Below are 22,237 nucleotides of genomic sequence, written 5' to 3' on the forward strand. Positions count from 1 at the left end.
CATCATTTCATAACGACCTTTTCAAAGGTTTTCTCCTACTGTTTTCAAAAGAACAGATTTCAGCAAGAAGAAATAAACACTACATTCAAGAATGGAGTATGGCTACAAAAATAACATTGTTATTAATACTGACGTTTTGTAATGCTGTTCTTTACATGGTTATTTTGTTACAAAGCTGTTAGTGAAAATATATTCTGGGATCTGTCTTGGGTAGACAAACAATCCAGGATATTCTTAACAGTTAAGAACAGTTAAGAAACAGAGCATGGATATTTCGCAGGTGAGAGAATATGGTGCAGGAGACATCCAGAAGCTAAGGTTACTACTGCAACAATTCAAACTAGAACCATAATTTATGTGCATTTCTCTCAATCACAAATCAAAGAAATGACTTATATTTCATTCTTAATATAGAAATGTATGATGGACGAATATTCATTCCTGGTGCTGTCTGGCTGATATGTCTGAGCAATTAATGAAACTAACCACATAGGAAAGCATTAACAACAGCTTAATATTATCTTAATACAACAGAAATCTAATGTAGCAATAGCAAGCTTTCAAAAAAAAAAAATTACCTCACATTTAAGCATCTCCATTAGAAAGCAGAAAAAAAAAATAAAAGGAGTGGATAAAAGATGGAAATGAGCAGTGACAAAGCCATTAGTTGATATGCTTCCTCAAACTTGTTGTCAAATATTGCCTATGCTTAATGTGGGGAAAAAAAAAAAAAGAAAGAAAGAAAAAGAAAGAAAAAAAACAGACAGACCTGGCTTTATGAAATTTATCCATAATATAATCTACTAATCTGGCCTAGGGTTTAATACTCTAGGCACTCAACATAGCAATCTGTAGGAACATTTATCAGATACTGAAATAAATCCCAATCTGCAGAAATGCTTAGATCTGCAGCAGTGCAGCTGTTTTCATAATTTGTTCGCTATGTAGATTTCCCTATAGTGAGAAACCAAACGTGGAATGAGTATCTCAGAACAAACATTCATCTGGCATAACTGGATGCCACAGTTTAAGCTGCGAATCTGAAGCATAATACTCAACAAAAGGAAAAGAACACACTTAGGCCACAACTGTAGAGCTATGCAATTATTCTCATGTTTTCTTTCTCCTGCAGCATTTAAAGATACTCATACAGAGTTAAGACAATCGTTGTTACTCTCTTCACCCAGGCCACAAATCTATCTCATTATAAAGAAGCCTTGCTGTGGAAATATATACATATATGTTACCAGTGTAATGGCCTAAGAATCACTTAACGCTTGGTCTTAAAAGTGCAAAGATGAGATAAAACATGAGCAAACTTTCATGCCCAGAACTGCGCCAATTTTAACAAGACACGACTTCCATTTCTTGTTCACCCTCTGAGTGAAAAATTTCCTCCTAATCTCTACCCTAAACCTCCCCTGTCTTAGTTTAAAACCATTCCCCCTTGCCCTATCACTATCCATCCTCATAAACAGCCATTCCCCCTCCTGTTTAAATGCTCCCTTCAAGCACTAGAAGACTGCAATGAGGTCTCCCCGGAGCCTTCTCTTCTCTAAGCTAAACAAGCCCAGTTCCCTCAACCTTTCCTCAAAGGAGAGGTGCTCCAGCCCTATGATCATCTTAGTGGTGCTCCTCTGGACTCACTCCAAGAGCTCCACATCCTTTCTGTATTGGGGGCCCCATGCCTAGATGCAGTACTCCAGATGGGGCCTCACAAGTGCCAAGTAGAGGGGGACAATCAACTCCCTTCCCCACTGGCCACCCCTTTTTTAATGCAGCCCAAAACACAGTTGGCCTTCCAGGCTGCAAGCGCACACTGATGGCTAATGTCCAGCTCTCATACACCAGGACCCCAAGGTCCCTCTCCACAGGGCTACTCTCAAGGAGAATCAGGTTGCCACTGCTCACTGCATTCTTCCATGCAGCAACTCAGTCCTCTCTGGTTCAGTCTACATATTGATGATACTGCACAGACATATGATATTATCATAATGACACTGTAGTTTATACTCTTTCCATACGTGTAAGATTTCTAAGATTGTTCTGGGAGCAGCCGGGAGCACTGTGCAGCCTCCTCCCCTAATAGTAATAGTAATAGTCTGTGTGGGTTGGACGGGACCTTAGAGATCATTGAGTCCAACCCCCGGGATTCGAGCCTCCTGTGTAGCAGAGCGGCACTTCTACCACTTGCGTGCCATTACTTGCACCAGAAATGAAAAACCATCACCATTTGTCTTTTTTTCCTGTTAGAAGCTGCACTTTAAAGTGAAATTTTAATACAGTTATGTCAAAACTTAAGTAGACCTTATTTGAGTGAACAGAAGCAATTCACGTTACTGTATTTCAAGATTGCAGATTTTTGTTATGCCTACATCGCTCTGTCACTTTATCTTCACATAAAAACTAAATACAAAATCCAAAACCACAGAGACTACAAAGATAGTGTTTTGAAACAAAACTTAAATTCTGCAGCATAGTTGTGGGATTTCACAGTTAAAACCAAATTACAGTTATGCGGCAACTTACATAGCCACATAACCACATTGCATTCATGACTCCAACTATGACATTCCTTCTTTCTTGTCAGACAAAGCTCTGGGCGTACATAATTTTAACTTGAAGACAATGGTAGAATCATGCTTAGTACAAAATTGTAATCTTGTACGATTCCTAGAGCTCCACAGATCTGTTGAAGAGTTCATGGGAAGGCAGGAGGGAAAGCCCTAAGGAGTTCAGAATAACGAGGGCAGACCTTCTCTAAAGCTCTGCGGTGTAAATTAAGAAACAGAAGATAAAACTGCAGTTCTGAAATCTAGGGCACGTGAAAGCCCACGATAACAAGATGCCAGAATTTCTTCACACTCAGAAGTATCAACAGGATGGAGGATACAACAAGTTCTACAGGAGCTCTAGGCATGCCCTCCTGTAAAATAGGGTATTCTGCATGGAACCAGTTTCACCAGGAACCACAGTTCTGTGTTGTTTTGCTGGTCTTTGCAGTCATGTGGGACAACAGAAAAGGGAGGCACAAAGGTTTCAAACACAGGTAACAAAGCCTTTCAGTGTCAAATTGTTTCTTAGTAAAAACATACTAACCAACACACTAGTGAGATGCAACAACACTCAGCAAGAGAATTCTTATGCAGGTACAGAATCACCAGGTCCCCAGTAGAACAAATTGTGTTAGATAACCTTCTTGGAGATAGAGCGTTTTTGTAAGGGTTTCTTGCCAACATCTCTGTCAGAGATTTCCCTTGCTACTATGGCAAACAGCAAGGAACACACTTTAGTCAGGAGTGTTCTAAGACAGTTCCACAACAGGGCAGTCTGAGGAGTAAGGTTCCACCTAAAAGACCCAAGTTAGAGCTGCTATACTGCTTCTTCTCTTGTCTTCATGGAAGTGGAAACGTACAGAGGTGAAAAAGCAGAGGAATCAAAACCAAGAAAACCAAACATCTGTTATGGGAGAATTTCTTAGTTTTCCATCCTTAAACACAGAGTTATCATCAACTGTATATACAAGAACAGCAAAAGTGGGCAAATGCTTTCAAATCTCCCATCATCAATTTTAGCATTCTTTCACTGACTCAGCCAAAACAGAGGAAAGCCTTAAGAAAGTAATTCTGAGAAGAAATCCACATTTTCCACAACTTAAGTAAACAGTGAAGTTCCAATTTACAGAGGGTATGAATTGAAAATATTTAAGATCAGGAAAATGTAGGGAAATATACAGGGGGGGGAAAAATTAAAACAAAAACAGTAACTAACTTTGGAACAAGATTTTATTTTCTATTTCCTACAGACTGTAACAGCAAAGGGATTAAAACTAGAGTGCTGATACCTGAAGCAGACTACAAGTGACACACTGACATATTGACCCTAATGCTATGGTGAAACCTGGCAACCAGTCAACCTCTTGTCTAGTAAGTAACAAGAAACATTTAGAGGCCATTATTTAGCAGATCTGGGCAAGAATGGGGAAAGATTTATATCTTACTCACAGAACATACCTACAATAAATAATAGCTGTAGAAAGACTCCCAGTAAAAGTATAGTAAAAGCTATATAAAGGAAAATGAAAACCAGATAATAAAACCCACTGAGATTTTAAAATCTTCAGTAAGTTCAAAAGTTATATAGATGTTATAAGAATATTTAAATTATCTAATTTTTATTAATTTTTCTTATGTACTTTAGAACTAGCATCCACTTTCAAACACCTGGACTCTATTACTAAACTAAAACCATCATTTTGATTAACAACTGTCCTTTATCCACATGAAGCTCTAAAAGACAAATGATATCTAAAATGATAAACAATCACACATGCACTGCTCTACTTCTCCCTCTAAGCAGAAACTGCACAGTTATACTAGATAGTCTTTAGCTCTGTAGAAACTTTTCATGCCAAGAAAAGGTTTTGCAACAAAAAACCTGGGGACTTTTCCAAGTGTCAATACTGACAGAATTATGCAATGTACTGTAATGAACAGACACACCTCTCAGGTATCATCTTATGGTATGACTATTACCTCTGAGTTTGCCTGCTCTGCCTGCAAGTGCTTGCACTCATCCTTCAGCTTTTCAGATTCTCTCTCACGTTCCAAAGTCATTTTGTCCATCAGCGTCTGAACTTGGACCAGTTCCTTTTTAAGAACAGCCACATCTTCCACTCCAGGCCTTTGTAGCTGAAAAGCAGATAAGTAGGAGTGAGCTACATGATATTCATAGATATACTTCCAGCATTAATTTCATGTCTAAAAATCTTTCAAACTAAGTTACAGACAACATGAGACAGACAGTATTATGGCTGGAACAACAGAACAAACTGAATAATGTACAATTCCTAAAGAAAATGGGTTTTTAATGTCTCGTTGTCAGGTTTTACCCACTAAACACTGAGCAAGTTGACCCATTTCAACCAAATCTGACAAAAAAGAATAAGATCTCAAAGATCAAATTCCTATAATTTTCATGTAGGAAGATAGCTAAGGGAGACCACTAGGAGAAAACACTGAATTGACAGGGAATCTGCACAATACATTTATCTTTAGTTAAAATTCTGTGAGAAGTTGGTTATATTAATTTCCACTACTCTATGGAGCAGATTATTGTTTGTCCTTCTGTAATACACACAAGCCTGTCTCATGACAGAGACGAATAGGAATTGACTACAGACTTAAAACAATGCTGTCTCTGAAAACAGCAGGAACAGATGAAAAATGGGCAACTCAAGGAGATATTTTTCAGGACCTGTCAAACATACTTTACATTAGACATATAGGTGAAACCACTAGTAATTACATCTGAAGTGCTAAAAAGGGCTTCCAAGGGAAAAGCTATGGAGGAAAGGGAGAAGGTAGGCAACACTGGGCATTGAAGAAAGAAAAGTAAGTGCTGGCAGCTAGAGAAAAAGTACTGGGAAAAGAAAAAAAAAGAAAAAAAAAAAAGGTAGGAATGTAGAAGGAGAAAAGAAGACAAGAAACCAACTAAACAGGTGGAGGAATGTATAGGTCCAGCGCCTGGTCAGGACCAAGAGGAACTCATGAGTTCATGCCAGCAGCTGACTACAGGGAAGAAGGTAGACAAATGCCATCCTGCTGTCATCCAGAGCGTGTGCAGTAGAAGACAAACAAGAAGTTAGGAAGTCCTTTAGCAATTGCTCTGGAAGCAGCATGACTACTGAGTCACTGAGATCGCTCCCTGAAGCCAAGTCACCACGAGCCAAAATCCTGGAATACACACACGCCAGTATCATCAGCCAAGAACAAGATGGTAAACATTAACATAGGCACAGTGATGACAGCTGCCAGCCCTTTAGCCACCATGCCGCAAAACACCGCTCCGAGCACTCCTTTATGGACACAGCTGTCCAGGGACAGGCATAGTGTAACACCTCATGGAAAACAAGTCATCTTAAGACAGCTTCTGAAGTCAGTGATGGCATTCACCACTGAAGGACTGACTGCATAATACATCTAGAGCTGTAATACTCTGCAAATTTCCTCAGGTGGAGCATCAAACAAGCAGATTATAAAATAACATATGGTAAATTTTAATACACAAGCTAGTATACACTGGAAAAACATTAAAAATTTAAATTAGTAAAACTAAGCAGAAAGAATGGTATTATAAATTTCTTTTTAACCCTCAATCAGACATCTGCAACATCAACGGAGTTAGGCTACAGCGTTTGTTAAGGAAGGCATATGCTCAATTGCCTGAAAATAACAAAAACATTTATAGTGTGATATGAATACCAGCTCTGTCTTTAAGTCTTCTATGGTACTTCTCTCCTTCAGTAGTTCCTGCGTTAGGTTTGTCATTTTCTGTTCTGCACCTTCCCGAAGGCTGATTTCTTCATCATACTTTGCTTTAAGATCTAATTAAGAAGGAAGCTGAATAAATAATCACTTGCACAAGTTGCACAAGTAGAGAACAGAATCAGACCACATATTAGCATACTTACCCACAATTTCAGTGGCCAGTTGTGCTGCTTTTTGCTCAAATAAGTCTTTCATTTGTTTAATATTAAAATTTTCTACTTGGATCTCTTCTAGTTGCCGCTCTAATGATTCTATTCCCATAAAAAGAACAGTATTACTTCCTAGGATAACTAGGATAAGGTTATACAGTCACTAACAAACCACAGTAGATAAAAAATTAATCTAAGTTCACTTAGCTAATCCAATTAACTTAGTAAAGTGAAAACTTCATTGAAGATTCTACAAGCATGACACTGGAACCTGTCACTAGCAGAGTACTATGCAGTATTAAGTATATACTAGTTTTCACCAGTCACTAATAACCCTTGAGATTATTGTCATGTGATTAAAAGATCAGTCAGATCCTTTTTGGACACGTAAGGAAAATCTTATTTCATGAGTGCCTAGAGAAAATGAAACACGAAGCAAAAATTATTGGCCTGAAAAACAAAAGTAACAAAATTCATTGGCTTCCTCGCTAGCAATTAGTACAAAAGAGCACTGAATGAGACAAGCACTGACAAATGCTACAGTATGAATGTCAACAACCATGGTCTTTCCCAGCAAAAGAATTAAATGCTTGAATGTATGAAATGATTAAAAACATGTTCAAAACTATTAATGAGCACTGCTTTTACAGTAAGAACTCCTTTCTCACTTCTACAAATTACAGACCCCAAGCTTCTGTACATTTCTCCACACTATAGCTGTCGTAAGCACTTGCAATGAGCTTTCCTCAGCAATAGTACTTTCACAGAAGGTGAAGGTCTTTAGTTTAGCAAAAGTGCTTTTTCATTAGTCTAAAAGCTACCCTAAACAAAACTCCAGAGATTCCAAAACAGTGCAGAATTTAATACAATAAAAGGTTAGCCACCTGTAGACGTAGACGTTGTCAATCCATCAGTCTTAGAATCCTTAAGAAAACAGAAGGACAAATGCAACATTAGACAGAATGAATAAAAATTACTACTTCAAAAGTTCATCCCACTTTTGGAAAAGACAGAAATAAAGACTTGTTTGCTCACAGTAGTACAAATTTCCAACAGTTATATCTGGAAGACTGGAAAAAACCAAGACAATTTTCCATTTCTTTATCACTATACTACCTAACTCCCAGACCCGCAAGACTTCAGAAACAAACCCCTCCCCTTCCTTATCCTCAGTATTGAAATATGACCTAAAACACAGGTACATCTGAAAAGGCACTCTGTCAGAATGTAATTCCCAATGTTTATAACAATCCAGTATTTAAGTAGCTCATAGTACCAAAAGAAGTGTTTCCCTACAATGTATTATAAATTGTCTAAAATTGTTTGTTCAGTTCATTTGGATTGTGAAATATCATTCACATCTTTACTGTAAAGTCACACTACCTACTGGCTTCCTCCCTCCGTTTTTGTTTGTTTGTTTGCTTTTTTGAGGGTTTGGGGTGTTTTGTTTGATGGTTTTTACAACTAACAGCCCATTGCCCTTTCTCATATCAGGTAAAACAACACATTCAAACTGAGTCCTGAATAAGCCCAACAGAAAGATCTGAACTTGCAGTAAACATTACCGTTACCCACTCAAGCATTTTTCTTCAGATTTACATGGTTAAATTGTAAAGAGACAACTAGCTTTGTTTTCAAGAACATGTCAATATTCAAGTCATGGAACTAACTAAATCAGGCCACGTGCCTTACAAAAAAGGTATTAATCTTCAATGTCAATGCTGATGATAAACCTGCTTCAAGTATTTTAAAGCAATTACTTGCTGCCGCTGCCCCTGCAATTTCTCTAGTTCTTTCTTCAGCTCTTCTGAATACCACCTCTCCTCCTAGAAAGTAAAAAAAGAAACGGGGAAAAAGAGAATTGTAAATTTGGTTGCTTAAGATAGTAGAATGTTTTGCAACTTGAAACAAAAAACCACATGCAAGTAAAATACATTTCCAACCTTCAGTGAAGCTTGCAAGTCTTGTACTTCTTGTCGGAGCAGTGATACTTCATCTCTGAATAAATATATCCACAGAGTGGAGAAAATGAATATGCAGTGGTTATATTTTGACAATTACATAGAAGTTTTAAAGTATATTACAGTAATAGACATATATTCCATAAACATAATTTATATAAGCATAGTTATTTTCCATTATTTGAAAATTGGAAGTGGATTTATAGATACTTATTAGTTCACTTTGCACATCACCTGAACAATGCTAAAACATTAACAGTATAAGTAAAGAAATAGAGATGTAAGAAGTCTCATGAAAATAAACTGCAAATCTAATTCACTTCATCAGCTTAACCACGAGTTGAGTTGCAAAGCTGGGCATGTTTAATCTTTTATACACCTTTTTATGGAGGGGACAGGTCTAATATTATTCACTTCCAGTTTCACACAAGGAACACTGCTAAGAGACAGTATGTAACTTCACTCCTTCTGAAATATGAAGTTACATAACTTTTTACCCACACAGCAATTCAGTATGTACTCAATGAATGGTCTGAATACTTAAAGCCTTGGGATTTTAAATTCTCAGATTTCATAGTCAAGCCTACAGCCATAAAAGAACACAAGATCCAAGGCTAAAATTGTTACTAACTGCACCCTTCTAAATCTCAGGTCTTACAGAATTGTGTAACTATACAGACAAGGATAATGTTATATGACTCAGATACAGCCCCTCCAAATGCAAACATAACCCCTTCTATTGCTTGTACAGCAGCAGAACAGAGGCACACAGAGCATGTACGTGTGAGTGTCAATACTGACAGATTCTCTCTGTTTTATACCATAAAATTTTATAGATTCTGTGCTGCATTATCCCCTCCTCCACAGATGTTCTTTAAAACTGCCTTATAACTTAGGAGAAAAACCAAACCAAGCAATCTATTCCTTAGCTAAGCCACAAAGGAAAAAATTCAACCTTCAATTCATATTAACCACAGGGTCATCAAAAATCTAGTGAAATGCACGCATGAACCAATGAAAAACTCTGAGGCTGACCAGTTTTAATGGCCAAATGAATACTGTCATGTTGGAAAGATAATTTTGCAAAAGATCTTCTGCTATTCATACATTATTTGTCCTGTGAGAGATAAATCAGAGGTTCCCAAATAAAACTTTAAGGAGACAGGTATAACTGCTACTCAAAACCCATACACTGTTTGAGCTTTCTCACAAGTATTAAGTAAATCAGCAAACAATCACACCTTAGATTATGAATGGAATCTTATGGAGGTGAAACACAGTTAACAGTACTGAAGCTATGGCCAAACACGTACCGGATTAACAGTACTAAAGCTTTTATTATGCTCTAGACTGTACATTTTTGAGCTACATAAAAATAACTTGTAATTGAGAGGAGGAAAAATGCAGTGAGACAGGGAAAAGATGAAAGTGCTCTACTGTAGTTGTTTCGGTATTCACCAACATTGTTCTGCTTGACAGTTTTAAGACAAAACCTAAATTTGACTTACCTGTCCAACAGAGAATTATTTGGAAAAAAGTGTAATGAATCACTCTAGATGTGTACATGTTTTCTTTCTTACTGCCACCCGAACTCTCCCTCAATCTCCTTTTCTCCTAGTGCTGTTAAAATTTCATGCTGCTCTCAGCACATCTCCTGAGCCTCGCCATCCAGCCATTATCTGCTATATTTTCCTCACACTCCTCTCTAATCCTCAGTGCTGGTGCCTCCATCCAGGCACTGAATACCAGTGGCCCAGCTAAATTGCACTGGGGAGAGTTGCATGATCTTGGCACTAGTAACAGTACTTTACTGGAAGGGGGGCTGAGAAGACAAAGTAATTCTTCATAACTAGCCCTCCCTACTGACTAAATAAGGAACTTCATAGCCCAGTCTTGGTCGTATGGATGCAAACTTTACCCCTAGAGCACTAACAGAGTGCACGCCTGTTGCAGGTCAGAGCATCACTTTAATGCAGAATTCTGAGTATCAAAAAAAAAACATGTTTACATAGAATGAGATTTTTCTCAAGAAAGCATGCAACTGAGAAATATTTTAAAAAATGTTATACTAGCAGGAAGAAAATAGCTCATGTGTTACACAACAGCTCTCACCAGCCGCCCTGCACTCTATCCAACTCCCTGACCTTGTCCACTTATTCAATTAAAGGAGAGAGAACAAAACCACTTGTCCTTAAACTGTCAAGAGGCAGGAAAAAAAAATTAAATTGCACCAGCTGACATCTGGTTGACATTGGAAACTTGCAGGCATAAAAATAAATCTTCCATAAACTATATACACAGTATAGTTATGAATATTTCCCCCATGTGGATGCTATTGTTCTACTACAAGTTATCATTTTAACTGACATTGCTCTGAAAAGGTTTAAATCAGACAGAGAAGAACTACTCACACTTGAGCAAATGTGTACATAGCAAACCCAATATAACCCTGCTAGTATGGTATTATTTTCTCATATATATAAGCCTAAATTTCAATTTCTTTAGTTCTCCCCTGGCTATACAATTCCTTTTCTTTCAAACTGTCTTCTACATCTTACAGCTTTTTGTTGATCCCTCACAAACCAGGAGAACACAGAATAAAAGTGATCACAAAAATAGCTCCATTGGAGAGGGGGAAAAAAATAGAGAAAAAAGAAAAATCTATTCCCCTCAAACAGTTATGTTGCAACATGCTCAAAATAAAGCAATAGCAATTGTATTGCTTTAAAAAGCAATAGTAATTCGCTCTGCTCACTGGCTTATATTCAGCCAAAAGCCTACAGCATCTGGAAAAGGGCAGCGTGCCTAAGGAAGGCCTTGTCCACCCATACAGACAAGAGCTCTGAAAATGTTGGCTCTTCCTGGCTCAGTCTGCACAACACTGGGGAAACAGAGATCTTCATTCACGTAATAATCAAACTGTGGTATCTTCCACACAGTCTTCTCACCAAATTATCAACCTTTTGTGAGTTAAGTAAATATATTATTTTTATCAGTGTAAGTACTGGGGTTATTTTTAGGTCACATATCTACCAGTCGCAAACATTTGAGTGGTTTACTTCCTTCAGTAGCAGAAGCAAATCCATTTCTAAGTGAACACCAGCAGGGTTATGCAGTGTGTACCTTTGTCTGCTGAATGAGGCCATGGTCAGCTGCTCACTGTGACACTACTGTGTGCAAAACAAAAAGGAGTTTGAGGGGGAGGTGACCAAACAGCAGCGTGGACTGTCATTTACAAATGTCCAAAATAAACACCGACTGGAAAAAGAACCAGCAGGCAGCAGAAGGGGCCCTGTGTAAACTTCTTTCCTAAGAAAAAGTTTCCCAAACAAACATGAAGCATTAGTCAAACACAGAGAGATTACTCTCAACTGTTCTACCGAGAGTAAGTTCATTTCATCTGTTCCTGCTACATATAGCTGATCTCAGAAATAAAATAACCTGACGTGTTTCACGGGAATACACTTAACAAAATGCTTTTGACCAAAGAGTTAAATTAGAAAAGACTTCTGCAAATGAGGATGGAGTTTCTGGAAAAGTGATACAGTGACACAGACACAGAGACTTCTCAGATTTGCAAATAACTAGGTGATAAGGGAATCTATTCAGACAAAAACTGATGTCATAATTACACAGTAGGTATCCTAACCACCAAGAGACAAAATCATGTTTCTCTTCTTTCTTTAGGGTTGTCCTTCCCCATGCTCAAAAGAAGAAATTTCAGCTCTGTGCTACAAATAAGAATGAACCAATATTCTTCTGCCACACTTAAAAATCTTCCAGTTTGTTACAATACATTCTCAAATGCGTGAGAAAACATTGATATAATTAACAATATAAACATAAACAACTGACTTCCATTTACTGCCATATCAGTCAATGTAAGTTTCAAGCTGCTTTTTAGCTGTAGTTGGAAATGGGATATGAACACTTAAATACTTCACTACATAATTAAGTGTTCAAATGAATACAGTCTTCATTGTAATTAGAAACAGCTCAACACTGACACAAAAGCACAAGCACAAATGAATAGTGTTCCACCTTTCTGGTGACAGATGACCTTCCCCTCCACGAGTTGAATCGATGCCAGAATTATGAACTGCTTCATAGTGCTTGAACAGCTCCTCAGCTGATCCATGAGACTTCATACACAGAGGACAGATAAATCCCTATTGGAAAGAGAAGAGAGGGAAAAGAAAGAGGGGGGAAAAAAAAGGGGGGGGGGAAGGATGTGAGAAGTAAAATCTTTTTTTTCCCATCTCAATCAATATGATGTTTGTATATCTAAAATGCAGCAGATACAATTGCTATTGTTTAAAGATACATACTAAGGATTTCTTGATCTGGTAACAGCTCTAGCAGTTAGAAATTTAGAAAATGTATGTAAAACTTGTATTATTCAGTGTTTTGTTTTGTTTTTCCAGTAGCATTACATGTGAGTAACAAAGTACTCAGAAAAATGGTAACTTAGAAGGGCTATATTGCAATTACTACCACATTTAGGCTACTGATTTTAGTGAAGGCCAGAAGATTAAGAAACACTTTTTATGCAATTCACAGCAATACTATCTCAAGGAAATTACATCTTTACCGCTTAAAGAAGACATCCTCTTTTAATCCAGAATAATTACTGTAAGCTTACCAGAGCAAAAACTTAGCAGAGCAATACCATCACTCCACCCACTAGCACACAGCCAAGTGAAAACTGTTAATATTATGCACCTCTGTACATCTGTGGAATGTACAAACTGCCACTTATCAGAAGTACCATCAATCTCATTTTATTTAGCAGTCTGCTTCTACAGGCTGGATTAGGTTACGGTTCTTCACTCACTTGGTTATCATGCCTGCTCCCAGCCTAATTATCTTTTAAATACAGACAACATGCACTACAGTGGCAAGACAAAGAAACTTTTGAGTAAGAGTAAACAATTTAGTCCCACATTAAAGGCTCCTTATGATGCCAGACTGTGTAAAGAGAACCTCGTGCTTGGTTGCTTAGATTTAAATAACCAAATATTTGCATGGATTCAGTCCAAGAGAACCGTCAAGTACAAGAATTTAAGCATGGATGATGCTCCAAAGGACCAAACAGAAACTCTCTGTTATTTATTTGATGTTTTAAGAAATTAATAATTAAATACAGTTGCTTATAAAATCCAGCACATACCATGTTGAAGACTAATTTTAGTATAACTCTGTTAAAAAGGCAGAATACTCCATCAACAGACAACAGGCATTTACCTTTAACAACCATTTACTATTTCCAGAACTGGTCAGTATGGTTTCATTTCAGATTAAAACAAGTAACTCATACACAAGCATACATAACAACATGGGTACGGAAAGACAAATGAACTGCTAAATTCTCAATGATGTTTATCTGAATGCACTGAAAGTACCAGAGGGAAATTCCAGACAATTCCTGGCAAACAGCAGTGGCAGTGAACTATAGAAGCTGTCAAAAAGCAAGGAGTGTATTTTAACTAGCAGCTGAAAGCAGACAGATCCATTCGGCACACTGTAACAGAAGCCCTCTCTGGATGAAATGCTGCCAAGCGATTCCCAGCCTGCTGCTTGGTTTCCCCGTGACGGGAAGGCCTGCAGCCCACAGAGAAAAGCAGACATTCCTCACTGCACAAGTAAGAGAATTTGGAAAGAACAACTGTAGAAAAATGCTTGGTCCTCTCCTTCCTATTGCCCTTTATTTCTTCCCATTTAAAGAGCAGAGTCTTTTTATATGCTTGCATTTGTCTTTTTTCTTTATTCTGTGATATGTGATTGGGTTTTACACTATGGCAAGAGGGGCCCTGGAAAAGAAAAAATAGGTTACATCTATAATTAGCCCTAGGGGACAGCAATCAATCACCCATCTCAACACCAGTCAAAGCCAACCCCAGATGCCCCAGCAAGTCACTGCAAGGTCAAAGGGACAGAAGGGCAAGTTACAGGTCTACCACTGTCGTCGTCGTCCCCACCCCCCCCCCCCTCCTCCCCCGAGAGGGGCAGAGCTCCTGCTCCAGAGGCAGCTTTGCTGTCATTAGCAAGGAAGCACAGCAATACCTCCTTGCCCTAACAGAAACCACATTCCCCCCACATGGGCAGGGCACAGTGTCATAACCAGTCCCAGCTCCTGCTCAGCCAAGGCTAGGCCAGTCTTGCTCTGAGAGACCTGGCACTGCTGGAGTCAGCACATTGGTTAACAGCTCAGACACACACCCTCATGTTGACACAGCATTTGCAACAGGTCTGAATCACAAGCTCTGAGTAAGATGTCATCCTTCTGCAAAGGGGCATTTCTGCTGCTTGCGGGGGGGAGGGGGGGGGGGTAAGGATACTGGTTCCTACAGCAGCTCTCAAGTCTGCATACTTAGGCACAGATGCATCTCGTAGAATGATAACACTGCTGAAGTCAGAGCTGATGGCTGAAGAGTAACCCAGGTCTCCTTACAGCAAGGGGAATCAGCAGGACCTCCCCTGCTGACCATTTCTCAGCACTGTCTTGAGATGCATTTTGAGAACGTGCAAAAGTATATAGCATTAATTTAAAGATGAACATGTGAGAAAGGGGAAAGAGGAGGCAAACTGATGGCCCATGGTTAAATCTTAAAAGAATTTCATGTCAAGGAATCACATGAAGTGCAAGATGCACGGTCCTCTCTCAGGGTAACACTCTGGATAATGAGGAGATGGCACAGTTGCTACCATGAGATGTAATGCTTCCCTCAGCTGCGGGAGGGCAGGGAGATCTCCATTGCAGTAAGTCTACTCTTGGCTTCCTTAACTAAAAGACTCTTGGAGAACAAGCAAGAACTGCTCTTGTATTCAAAGAGGAAAGCTACCATACATAACATGCACAATTACACCTTTCAAAAGGCTGTATTTGCCAAGAGACATTTGGTAAATTTCATTTTAAAATGCATTTACAAGTTACTTCGCACAAAGCACAGCACAACCACGGAGAAGTGAAAAGCATTTAATAATCTTCATTTCATAAAAGCAAAGATATCACCTATGACCCCACAGCGCTGCAGCGTACTTGTAATTTCCCAGTGGATGTTTCTAATTGAATAAAATCTTCTGCTTTATTTAAGGAGAAAAGAGCACCCAAAAAGTTGAAGAATGATTTTTGTTTTTATATACAGAGATTTTCCATCAGGAAATGGCAATTAAATAAAGAAAAAAAAAAAAAACACCACCACATGTATGAATTCTTATCATGAAAGTGTTTTTAAGATCACCACCAAAGTTCCAAAGCAAGACAGAGCAAGAATATTATAAAAGAAAACAAGGCCAAACCTAAATACCATACACGTACACAAGCAGTCCACTGGGAATCAGCATGTAATTTACAGAACACAGTAGTGTCTGACCCAGTGGTCCAGGAACTCCAATGAGAATGAGAGGGGAATTTCAAGCCCCAGTTTTCTGCTTCAGCACCCAACACCTCTGCAGTGCTTTCTGCAGGAGAGGTCTTCCTCAGTGCAGACTTCAAAACAGATGAGTTTCATTCAGGCAGAACAGACAATGCTAGGTTGAGGTGTCTTGCCTCAGTTTTGAGTTAGAATGAGGAATTTTGCCAATGATCTTGGACTCCATGGAAGTACCAGAGGCTTCTTTTTTTGCTTTTGCCGAGACTTATGAGCAAGCCTGTAGAGAGGAAAAGTATCTACAAACATTCTTCTAATAGTTAAAATTTACTTTCAGACCTGATAATGTCAGGCTTCTCAATGCTCCCTATCCTAAAAGGCATATAAGGTAAATGATTCCCTTTGAGTAACATTAATATTCTTACAAATCATTAATACAACACCTTTTGGGAAGCAAGCCAAGATACTAAAAGCAACACTGGAAGCAAACTCTTGCATCAAGAGCTACCACATTTCTTTTTACTGGACCAATATAATTTACAGGGCTATTAACTGTTCAAAGAACCTTGGCCTCCCACTCAGAAACACTGCCCAGAAAGAGCTGGGGCATGGACTCAGTACACTGTGTGCTACCAGACTGACTGCAGCCTGCCATGGAGTCCTCTTAATCCTCAGTCATTACAGAAGTGATTCAGAAAGTTTACAAATAGAGAAATTCATCTATAGGACTAAATGGGTTCTGCTTCTCTGGCTTCTCCTATTACTCCATAGGACTGATGAAGGAGGGATGTGAAAATATAATGAAAATTTCAACTTTATCAGCATATTACCTTTCTTTTCAGTGTTTTTCCTCATCATTCTGCACAAAGCTGATGCAAACATCAAGTTGTGTGTTGTGATAACACCTTCACAGCAGAAATAATTTCCCTACTCGCTAGCAAAGAAAACTGAAGATCTCAAATATATTTCTTCAATTAGCTGAAGGCTTCAGCATGCAATTTGAATTGTTTTATTTTCTTACTTTTAAATCTCCATGTAGGTGTCTAACTCTACAATCACTGTCAATGGAAAACTATTCAATGGAGCAAGCAACTCAGAAGCTGACCTAACAAATGTGTATAACTAAGTAGGGTCAGCAAATGAGCTCCCCAGACTCCTTCGCTGACAACTGGAGCTTGAAGCATCTGCATATATATGCCTTAAATCTAAATCTAACCACTTACCAACTGTTCTATTTTCCAGAGCTTTACTGAAATAGTCTTTGTAGAGCTAATATATGAAATCTTGTCTTACGTAACTAATGAGTGAAACGCAGATTACTTTAGGCTTCTTTTTCACAAATTAAAACTGGAGCTAGCTAGTAGAAAGAGGCCACCTCTTCTTTAGTGACAGTCCCATGGGCAAAACAGCTTATACAGATCTCCTTATAGAGTTGAATTACAAGAGAAGGAACCCTAGGCAGGTTTGGAAGTCACAGACATAACTACCCAGCTTCCTTAGTGTTTTGTTTAGTAATGGGATGACTGCCGTCTTCTCCAACCCCATTTTAATACCAAATAGAATTGAACAAATGGCTTCTCTAATTACTGCTGATCTACTGTTGTCTGTGGTAGAGAGCCATCCAACATGAAGAGTGTGCACAGAGCTCTATTTGCTAATGCAAGCAGAACTTCTGCAACATCTTGCATTTTTATCCCTGCAATTACATCATGACTCAAACTCAAAGAACCAAGGAACTTTGCTATTTTCCACTCCGGAAACAAAAAATGAACCACTGTACAATAGCTACTTTTACCATACAGAAAGGGTGAGAAAATAGTTTACCATGTACATACTATGGGACAGCAGCGCCCAATGCAATATTGTCATTGATAAGATCAGGCTCTTAGTTTACATACATCTGAGTTTCTTGGTTTCATCTTTGACCTTCCAGAAATACTATGCCAGCACTCAAGTTTACAGTCTATTCACGGTGAGTCACACAAACAAAAAGCGATAGCTAGGATTCAAGTCCAAAGCTGTAATATTTCCAGTCATGACCCATGTTTGAAAGTGTCTCAGAAGTCAGAGAAACATTAATAACCTTTTCACAAGTGTATCGGTACAGCAAGCTGATGCTCTGAACAACACTGAGCACATTTGGAACAGAAAGTACAAGAGCGCGTTCACATGCTCAGAGGCATAATCACCGTCCCAGAGCTGATTTTAGTGTTTAAGTGTGACAATTATTTAGAAGATTCTGAATTCATTGTTGGTGTTTTTCCACTGAAGCTGAACCTTCACAGCCTTTCCAGACACACAGTTTCACCAGAACTCATGTAACTCGACACTAAAACTCAGGTATTCTTCAGTTACAGGGTGATTTGAAGGCTGAAACATTTCATAGACAGATTAGGAAGTGTGTATACTTGGGGACAGAGAACAAAAGCAGTCTGGCATTTCAGAGCTGAATGCTGTATCGTGTCATTTCTAGGCTTTGTTTCTTTAACACACATTGAAGCAATTAACTAAATCCTCTGGAAATTCTCAGAAGCAGATTCACTTGCCTTCCTCGAGAGCAAGGGCAAGACCACACCTGTAATCTATTTCAGAGGTCTTACATATTGATTAAATATATATATATAAATAATATATATATATGGGATAGTTCAAGTGGAAGAATAAGGTCACTTGCTTTATATAATCTTTAAAGGAGAATACTGTTACAGGTTCAGCACTGGTGAGGCCACACCTTGAGTACTCATCCAGTTTTGGGCCCCTCACTGCAAGAAAGACATCAAGGCCCTGGAACGTGTTCAAAGAAGGGCAACAAAGCTGGTGAGGGGTCTGGAGCACAGCCCACATGAGGAGAGGCCTAAGCTCTTTGTTACTTTCTGAGCAAAAAAGAAAAGGGATACCTTGCTACCGTTTATTGTGTAACATATTGCAGACAATGTCTTTCCAAGAAAGAAGCTGGATTCTTCTTGATAAGAATAGAGCCAACATAATTTCTAGTTTTGTTCTCTTCTGTTTCTATTACTATTGATGAGTAAGACTACAGTTCTGTCACAACCTACAAGACTACAATTTTGTCACGAATTAGAAATTCTAATTCAGTGGATTCCCTGCTTCTTAAAAGAAAGTGGCATCACAGAGCCAAGTCAAATCGGATCAGTAGCTCTGATTCTTCATTCTCTTAGTATTGTTCAGGCACTGCAGAAAATAGCGTAGCCAATGACTTTTGTTTCAGTGCAATGCAGGCAAGTAGCACCAAGGTGTAAACTGCAATGTCATTGGAGGAGCAACTGAAAGAGCAGCCAAAAAGGATACATAAAATACAATGTAGGCATTAAAGCTCTGTGTGGGCAGGGAGCAGGGGGATGGAGGGGGGAGTCTGCAACACGCCAAGAGCATCCATAAAAAAGGTATAATCAATTGAGACAAGAGACAAATAAATAGGAAAGATAATCAACAACAATGAAGAATTTTCAAACAAAAACAAAAAACATTTTTGCACATTTAGTATTTCCAAAGTACACACTAAGCAAACATGCTATAAAAAGCCTATTCAGAAAACAACTTCTTATATTGTGTTAGCCAAGAAATGTGTACTTACTAAGCATCTGTGAAGTCACAAAAATAACCCAAATGAACTGTTAAATATTGCCTTAGGTTTAGCCACACTGCAGCTAAAACAATAGGCATTAATGGCCACTACATTCTGAATACCGTGGGAGTACCACAGTGGCTCTCTGGATGCATCTGGAGAAACCAGGAAGTGTGAAATTCTGCCTCTCTGACTTACTGTTTAATCATCATCAATATCCAATAGAGACATCAAAGAAATGGAGGAAACAGTTTAGAAATGCATCATTCCTTTAGGAAAAAATAAATCAATAAAAACAGAAATTAATCAAACCACGCAGCTTTTGTTAGTGACAACACCATATACAGAAGTTGGGGTACAGTGTTCTATCTGGGAATGTGGTGACACGTTCACCTTCCATATGGAATTTGTTCAGCCAAGTAGGCTATACATTGACAAAGACACTTGCCAATATTATGGTGCCTGTTCTTGCAGCTAAGTACACCTGCAACTTTACCTTTAAAGTTTCTTCAGTGTGTGAGGAGTGAGGAAAAATACTTCACTGTTATTTTGACCACTTATCATATTGTGCAATCCCTGGTTTGAAAAATAAGGACCTCAAGGAGAGCTATTTAAGAGAAAGACTACAAATAAATTTCCAGGTGACTGGTGAGTCTCCTTTCCTGCAGCAGGCCATCAGACACACTCAGTAGTTCTGGGAGGGGACACCTTGCCTGAAGGATGGCACCCTTCCTTCCTGCATAGAAGAAAGGGGGAGGGAAGGGCAAGGAGAACGAAGCGATAAGTGACACAAGTTACTTCAATTTTGATCAGCAGGGGGCACGTATCAGCAAAAAAGAGGTCAGGGGTTAGGGAAGAAAGCAATAGGCAAACTTAAAAGCAAGGTACCCGTGTTTTGTCAATGGAGAGACTCTTATTTGGGTCACACAACTTGAGACTAAACACTGACCTTGCAGTGCTTCCTCTCTCCACACTTGAAGACAATGCACTGGTTAAAAAAAACCTGAACTCAAGAGCTTCTTCAGCACTGTTTCCAGCGAACTGTATTAGAGCTTTTCACAGTAGTATCAGGATGCCACAGACACCCATACCTCAGTATAAGTGAGAAGTCAGCAATGTTTTGTATGCCTGCTGCAAAAGATGACACTAATAGCAGATGGCACTGATAGCCGATCATACTCTTCTTACAATGCTGCCTCAGGAGTGGCAAAGACACAGTGAAGGGTGACAGGCATTGCTGCTTCAGAATCAAGATGTGGTTGTTAAAACTACAAACTATCATTTCCCATCAACAAATACAAACCACCAGCTTCTCAGTAGCCAAATATTTAAAATTTTACATACTAGCACAGATAATGACTAGCAGATGCTCCACTTTTTTTCAGAGCATCCATGAACACTAATATAGCAGATGAAAACTCTTTTCTCAATTGCTAAACCAAAAAGCTTCAGATGTTTCAGTTAGAAATGAATGAAATTGTATTTCATATACCACACTCAATACAGAAGTTTTCTCAGATTAAAAAGTTGTAATGTGCTACCATCAAGTAGAAGTAACTGATGATTGAAAAACAAAAGCGGACAAGAAGCTACAGTCAACTCCACAATACTGTATTAAAAATAGCCCAGGTTATATCAGAGTAATTCCTTCAGGTAACTAAACCATCCCTAATGGCTCACATCACAGTATCTGTTGATACCAGTGCATCAGGAATACCTCAATCTGCCACCATAAGCCACAGCTTACTCACATAAGGTACTTGCATAGTGACCAGAAAGTCAAAAAAATAAAGGTAATGTGACTATAAACACAGCACTAGAGACAATCCTTGCTTCAATAGGTGGCAGTGATGAGTTAACCACAGAATCATAAAAGTTGGAAAAGACCTCTAAGATCACCAAGCCCAACTGTCAACCCAACACTACTATGCTGCTCAGTGCCACATCCACACCATTCTTGAACACCTTCAAAGACAGTGACCCCAGACTACCCTGGACAGTCTGTTCCAGTGCCCAACCACTCTTTCTGATTAGAAATTCTTCCTGATACTCTAACTGAACCTCCCCTGGAGCAACTTGAGGCCATTACCCCTCATTCTATCACTGTTACCCAGGAAAAGAGACCAACCCCTACTTTGCTACAACCCCCTTTCAGGTCATTTCAGAGGGCGATAAGGTCTCCTGAGCCTCCCCTTTTCAAAACTAAACAATCCCAGTTCTCTCAGCCACTCCCCATCAGACCTGTGCTCCAAACCCTTCACAGCTGCGTTGCCCTTCTCTGGACATACTCCAGGGCCTCCATGTCTTTCTTTTACTGAGGGGTCCAAAACCTTCTCCTCTGTCATACAGCTACAAATAAACAGATCTGAATCTGAAGTGGAATATATCAAATAACGCAAGCTTAGCTTACAAGAAAAATGAGTAAAAGCCATTCAATAGAAATACATGAATGAATGCAAGTCTTCTAATATTGGGAATGTTTCACATGAGACATAACTGCAAATTAGAGAGTTGTACATAAAAGAATACTTCTGCTGAATGTATGCCTTTCAATCTTGCAAAGAGATCTACTATTTTTTAAAGAGGAATCAAAATAAACACTCTTAAAAAGCTGATATCCAAGCCACGGGAAAAGATGTTCATTTAAAGCAATCCACCACCAAAGCTATTGAAACAAAATAAACAAGACCCACAGTAACAGCTGGAAGGTCACGAAGCTCCTGTCTTCCGTCTGTCCCCACGTGCTCATTCTGGTAATGTTCAGACAGATCAGTAGGAGTTACACACACTTTCATACAGAGCGGACAGATGAAGCCCTGTGAAATGTATATTAGCCTTTAAG

At 38.9% G+C, this 22,237-nt stretch overlaps 1 protein-coding gene across 9 annotated transcripts in view; it reads right to left on the reverse strand.

Annotated features, from left to right (window-relative positions):
* EEA1 (early endosome antigen 1) overlaps nucleotides 1–22,237 on the reverse strand; it is a 59,667-nt gene that overhangs the window by 28,804 nt on the left and 8,626 nt on the right. For 3 of the 9 annotated variants that reach the window (XM_085538489.1, XM_085538507.1, XM_085538481.1), the window contains exons 3-10: nucleotides 22,089–22,211; nucleotides 12,481–12,608; nucleotides 8,422–8,476; nucleotides 8,239–8,304; nucleotides 7,363–7,402; nucleotides 6,473–6,580; nucleotides 6,264–6,385; nucleotides 4,536–4,691 (exon numbers count right to left, since the gene is read on the reverse strand). In XM_085538489.1, the coding sequence (XP_085394615.1) occupies nucleotides 4,536–4,691; nucleotides 6,264–6,385; nucleotides 6,473–6,580; nucleotides 7,363–7,402; nucleotides 8,239–8,304; nucleotides 8,422–8,476; nucleotides 12,481–12,608; nucleotides 22,089–22,211 (798 nt within the window). Of the gene's footprint in view, nucleotides 1–4,535; nucleotides 4,692–6,263; nucleotides 6,386–6,472; nucleotides 6,581–7,362; nucleotides 7,403–8,165; nucleotides 8,305–8,421; nucleotides 8,477–12,480; nucleotides 12,613–22,088; nucleotides 22,212–22,237 lie in introns of those variants that run through there. The other 6 variants (XM_085538497.1, XM_085538510.1, XM_085538494.1 and 3 more) reach the window with 6 other exon arrangements.

This window comes from Coturnix japonica, chromosome 1 (genome assembly GCF_054131305.1).
Source record: "Coturnix japonica strain WE chromosome 1, WE-NBRP24, whole genome shotgun sequence".
In the NCBI taxonomy this organism is placed as follows: Eukaryota; Metazoa; Chordata; class Aves; order Galliformes; family Phasianidae; genus Coturnix; species Coturnix japonica.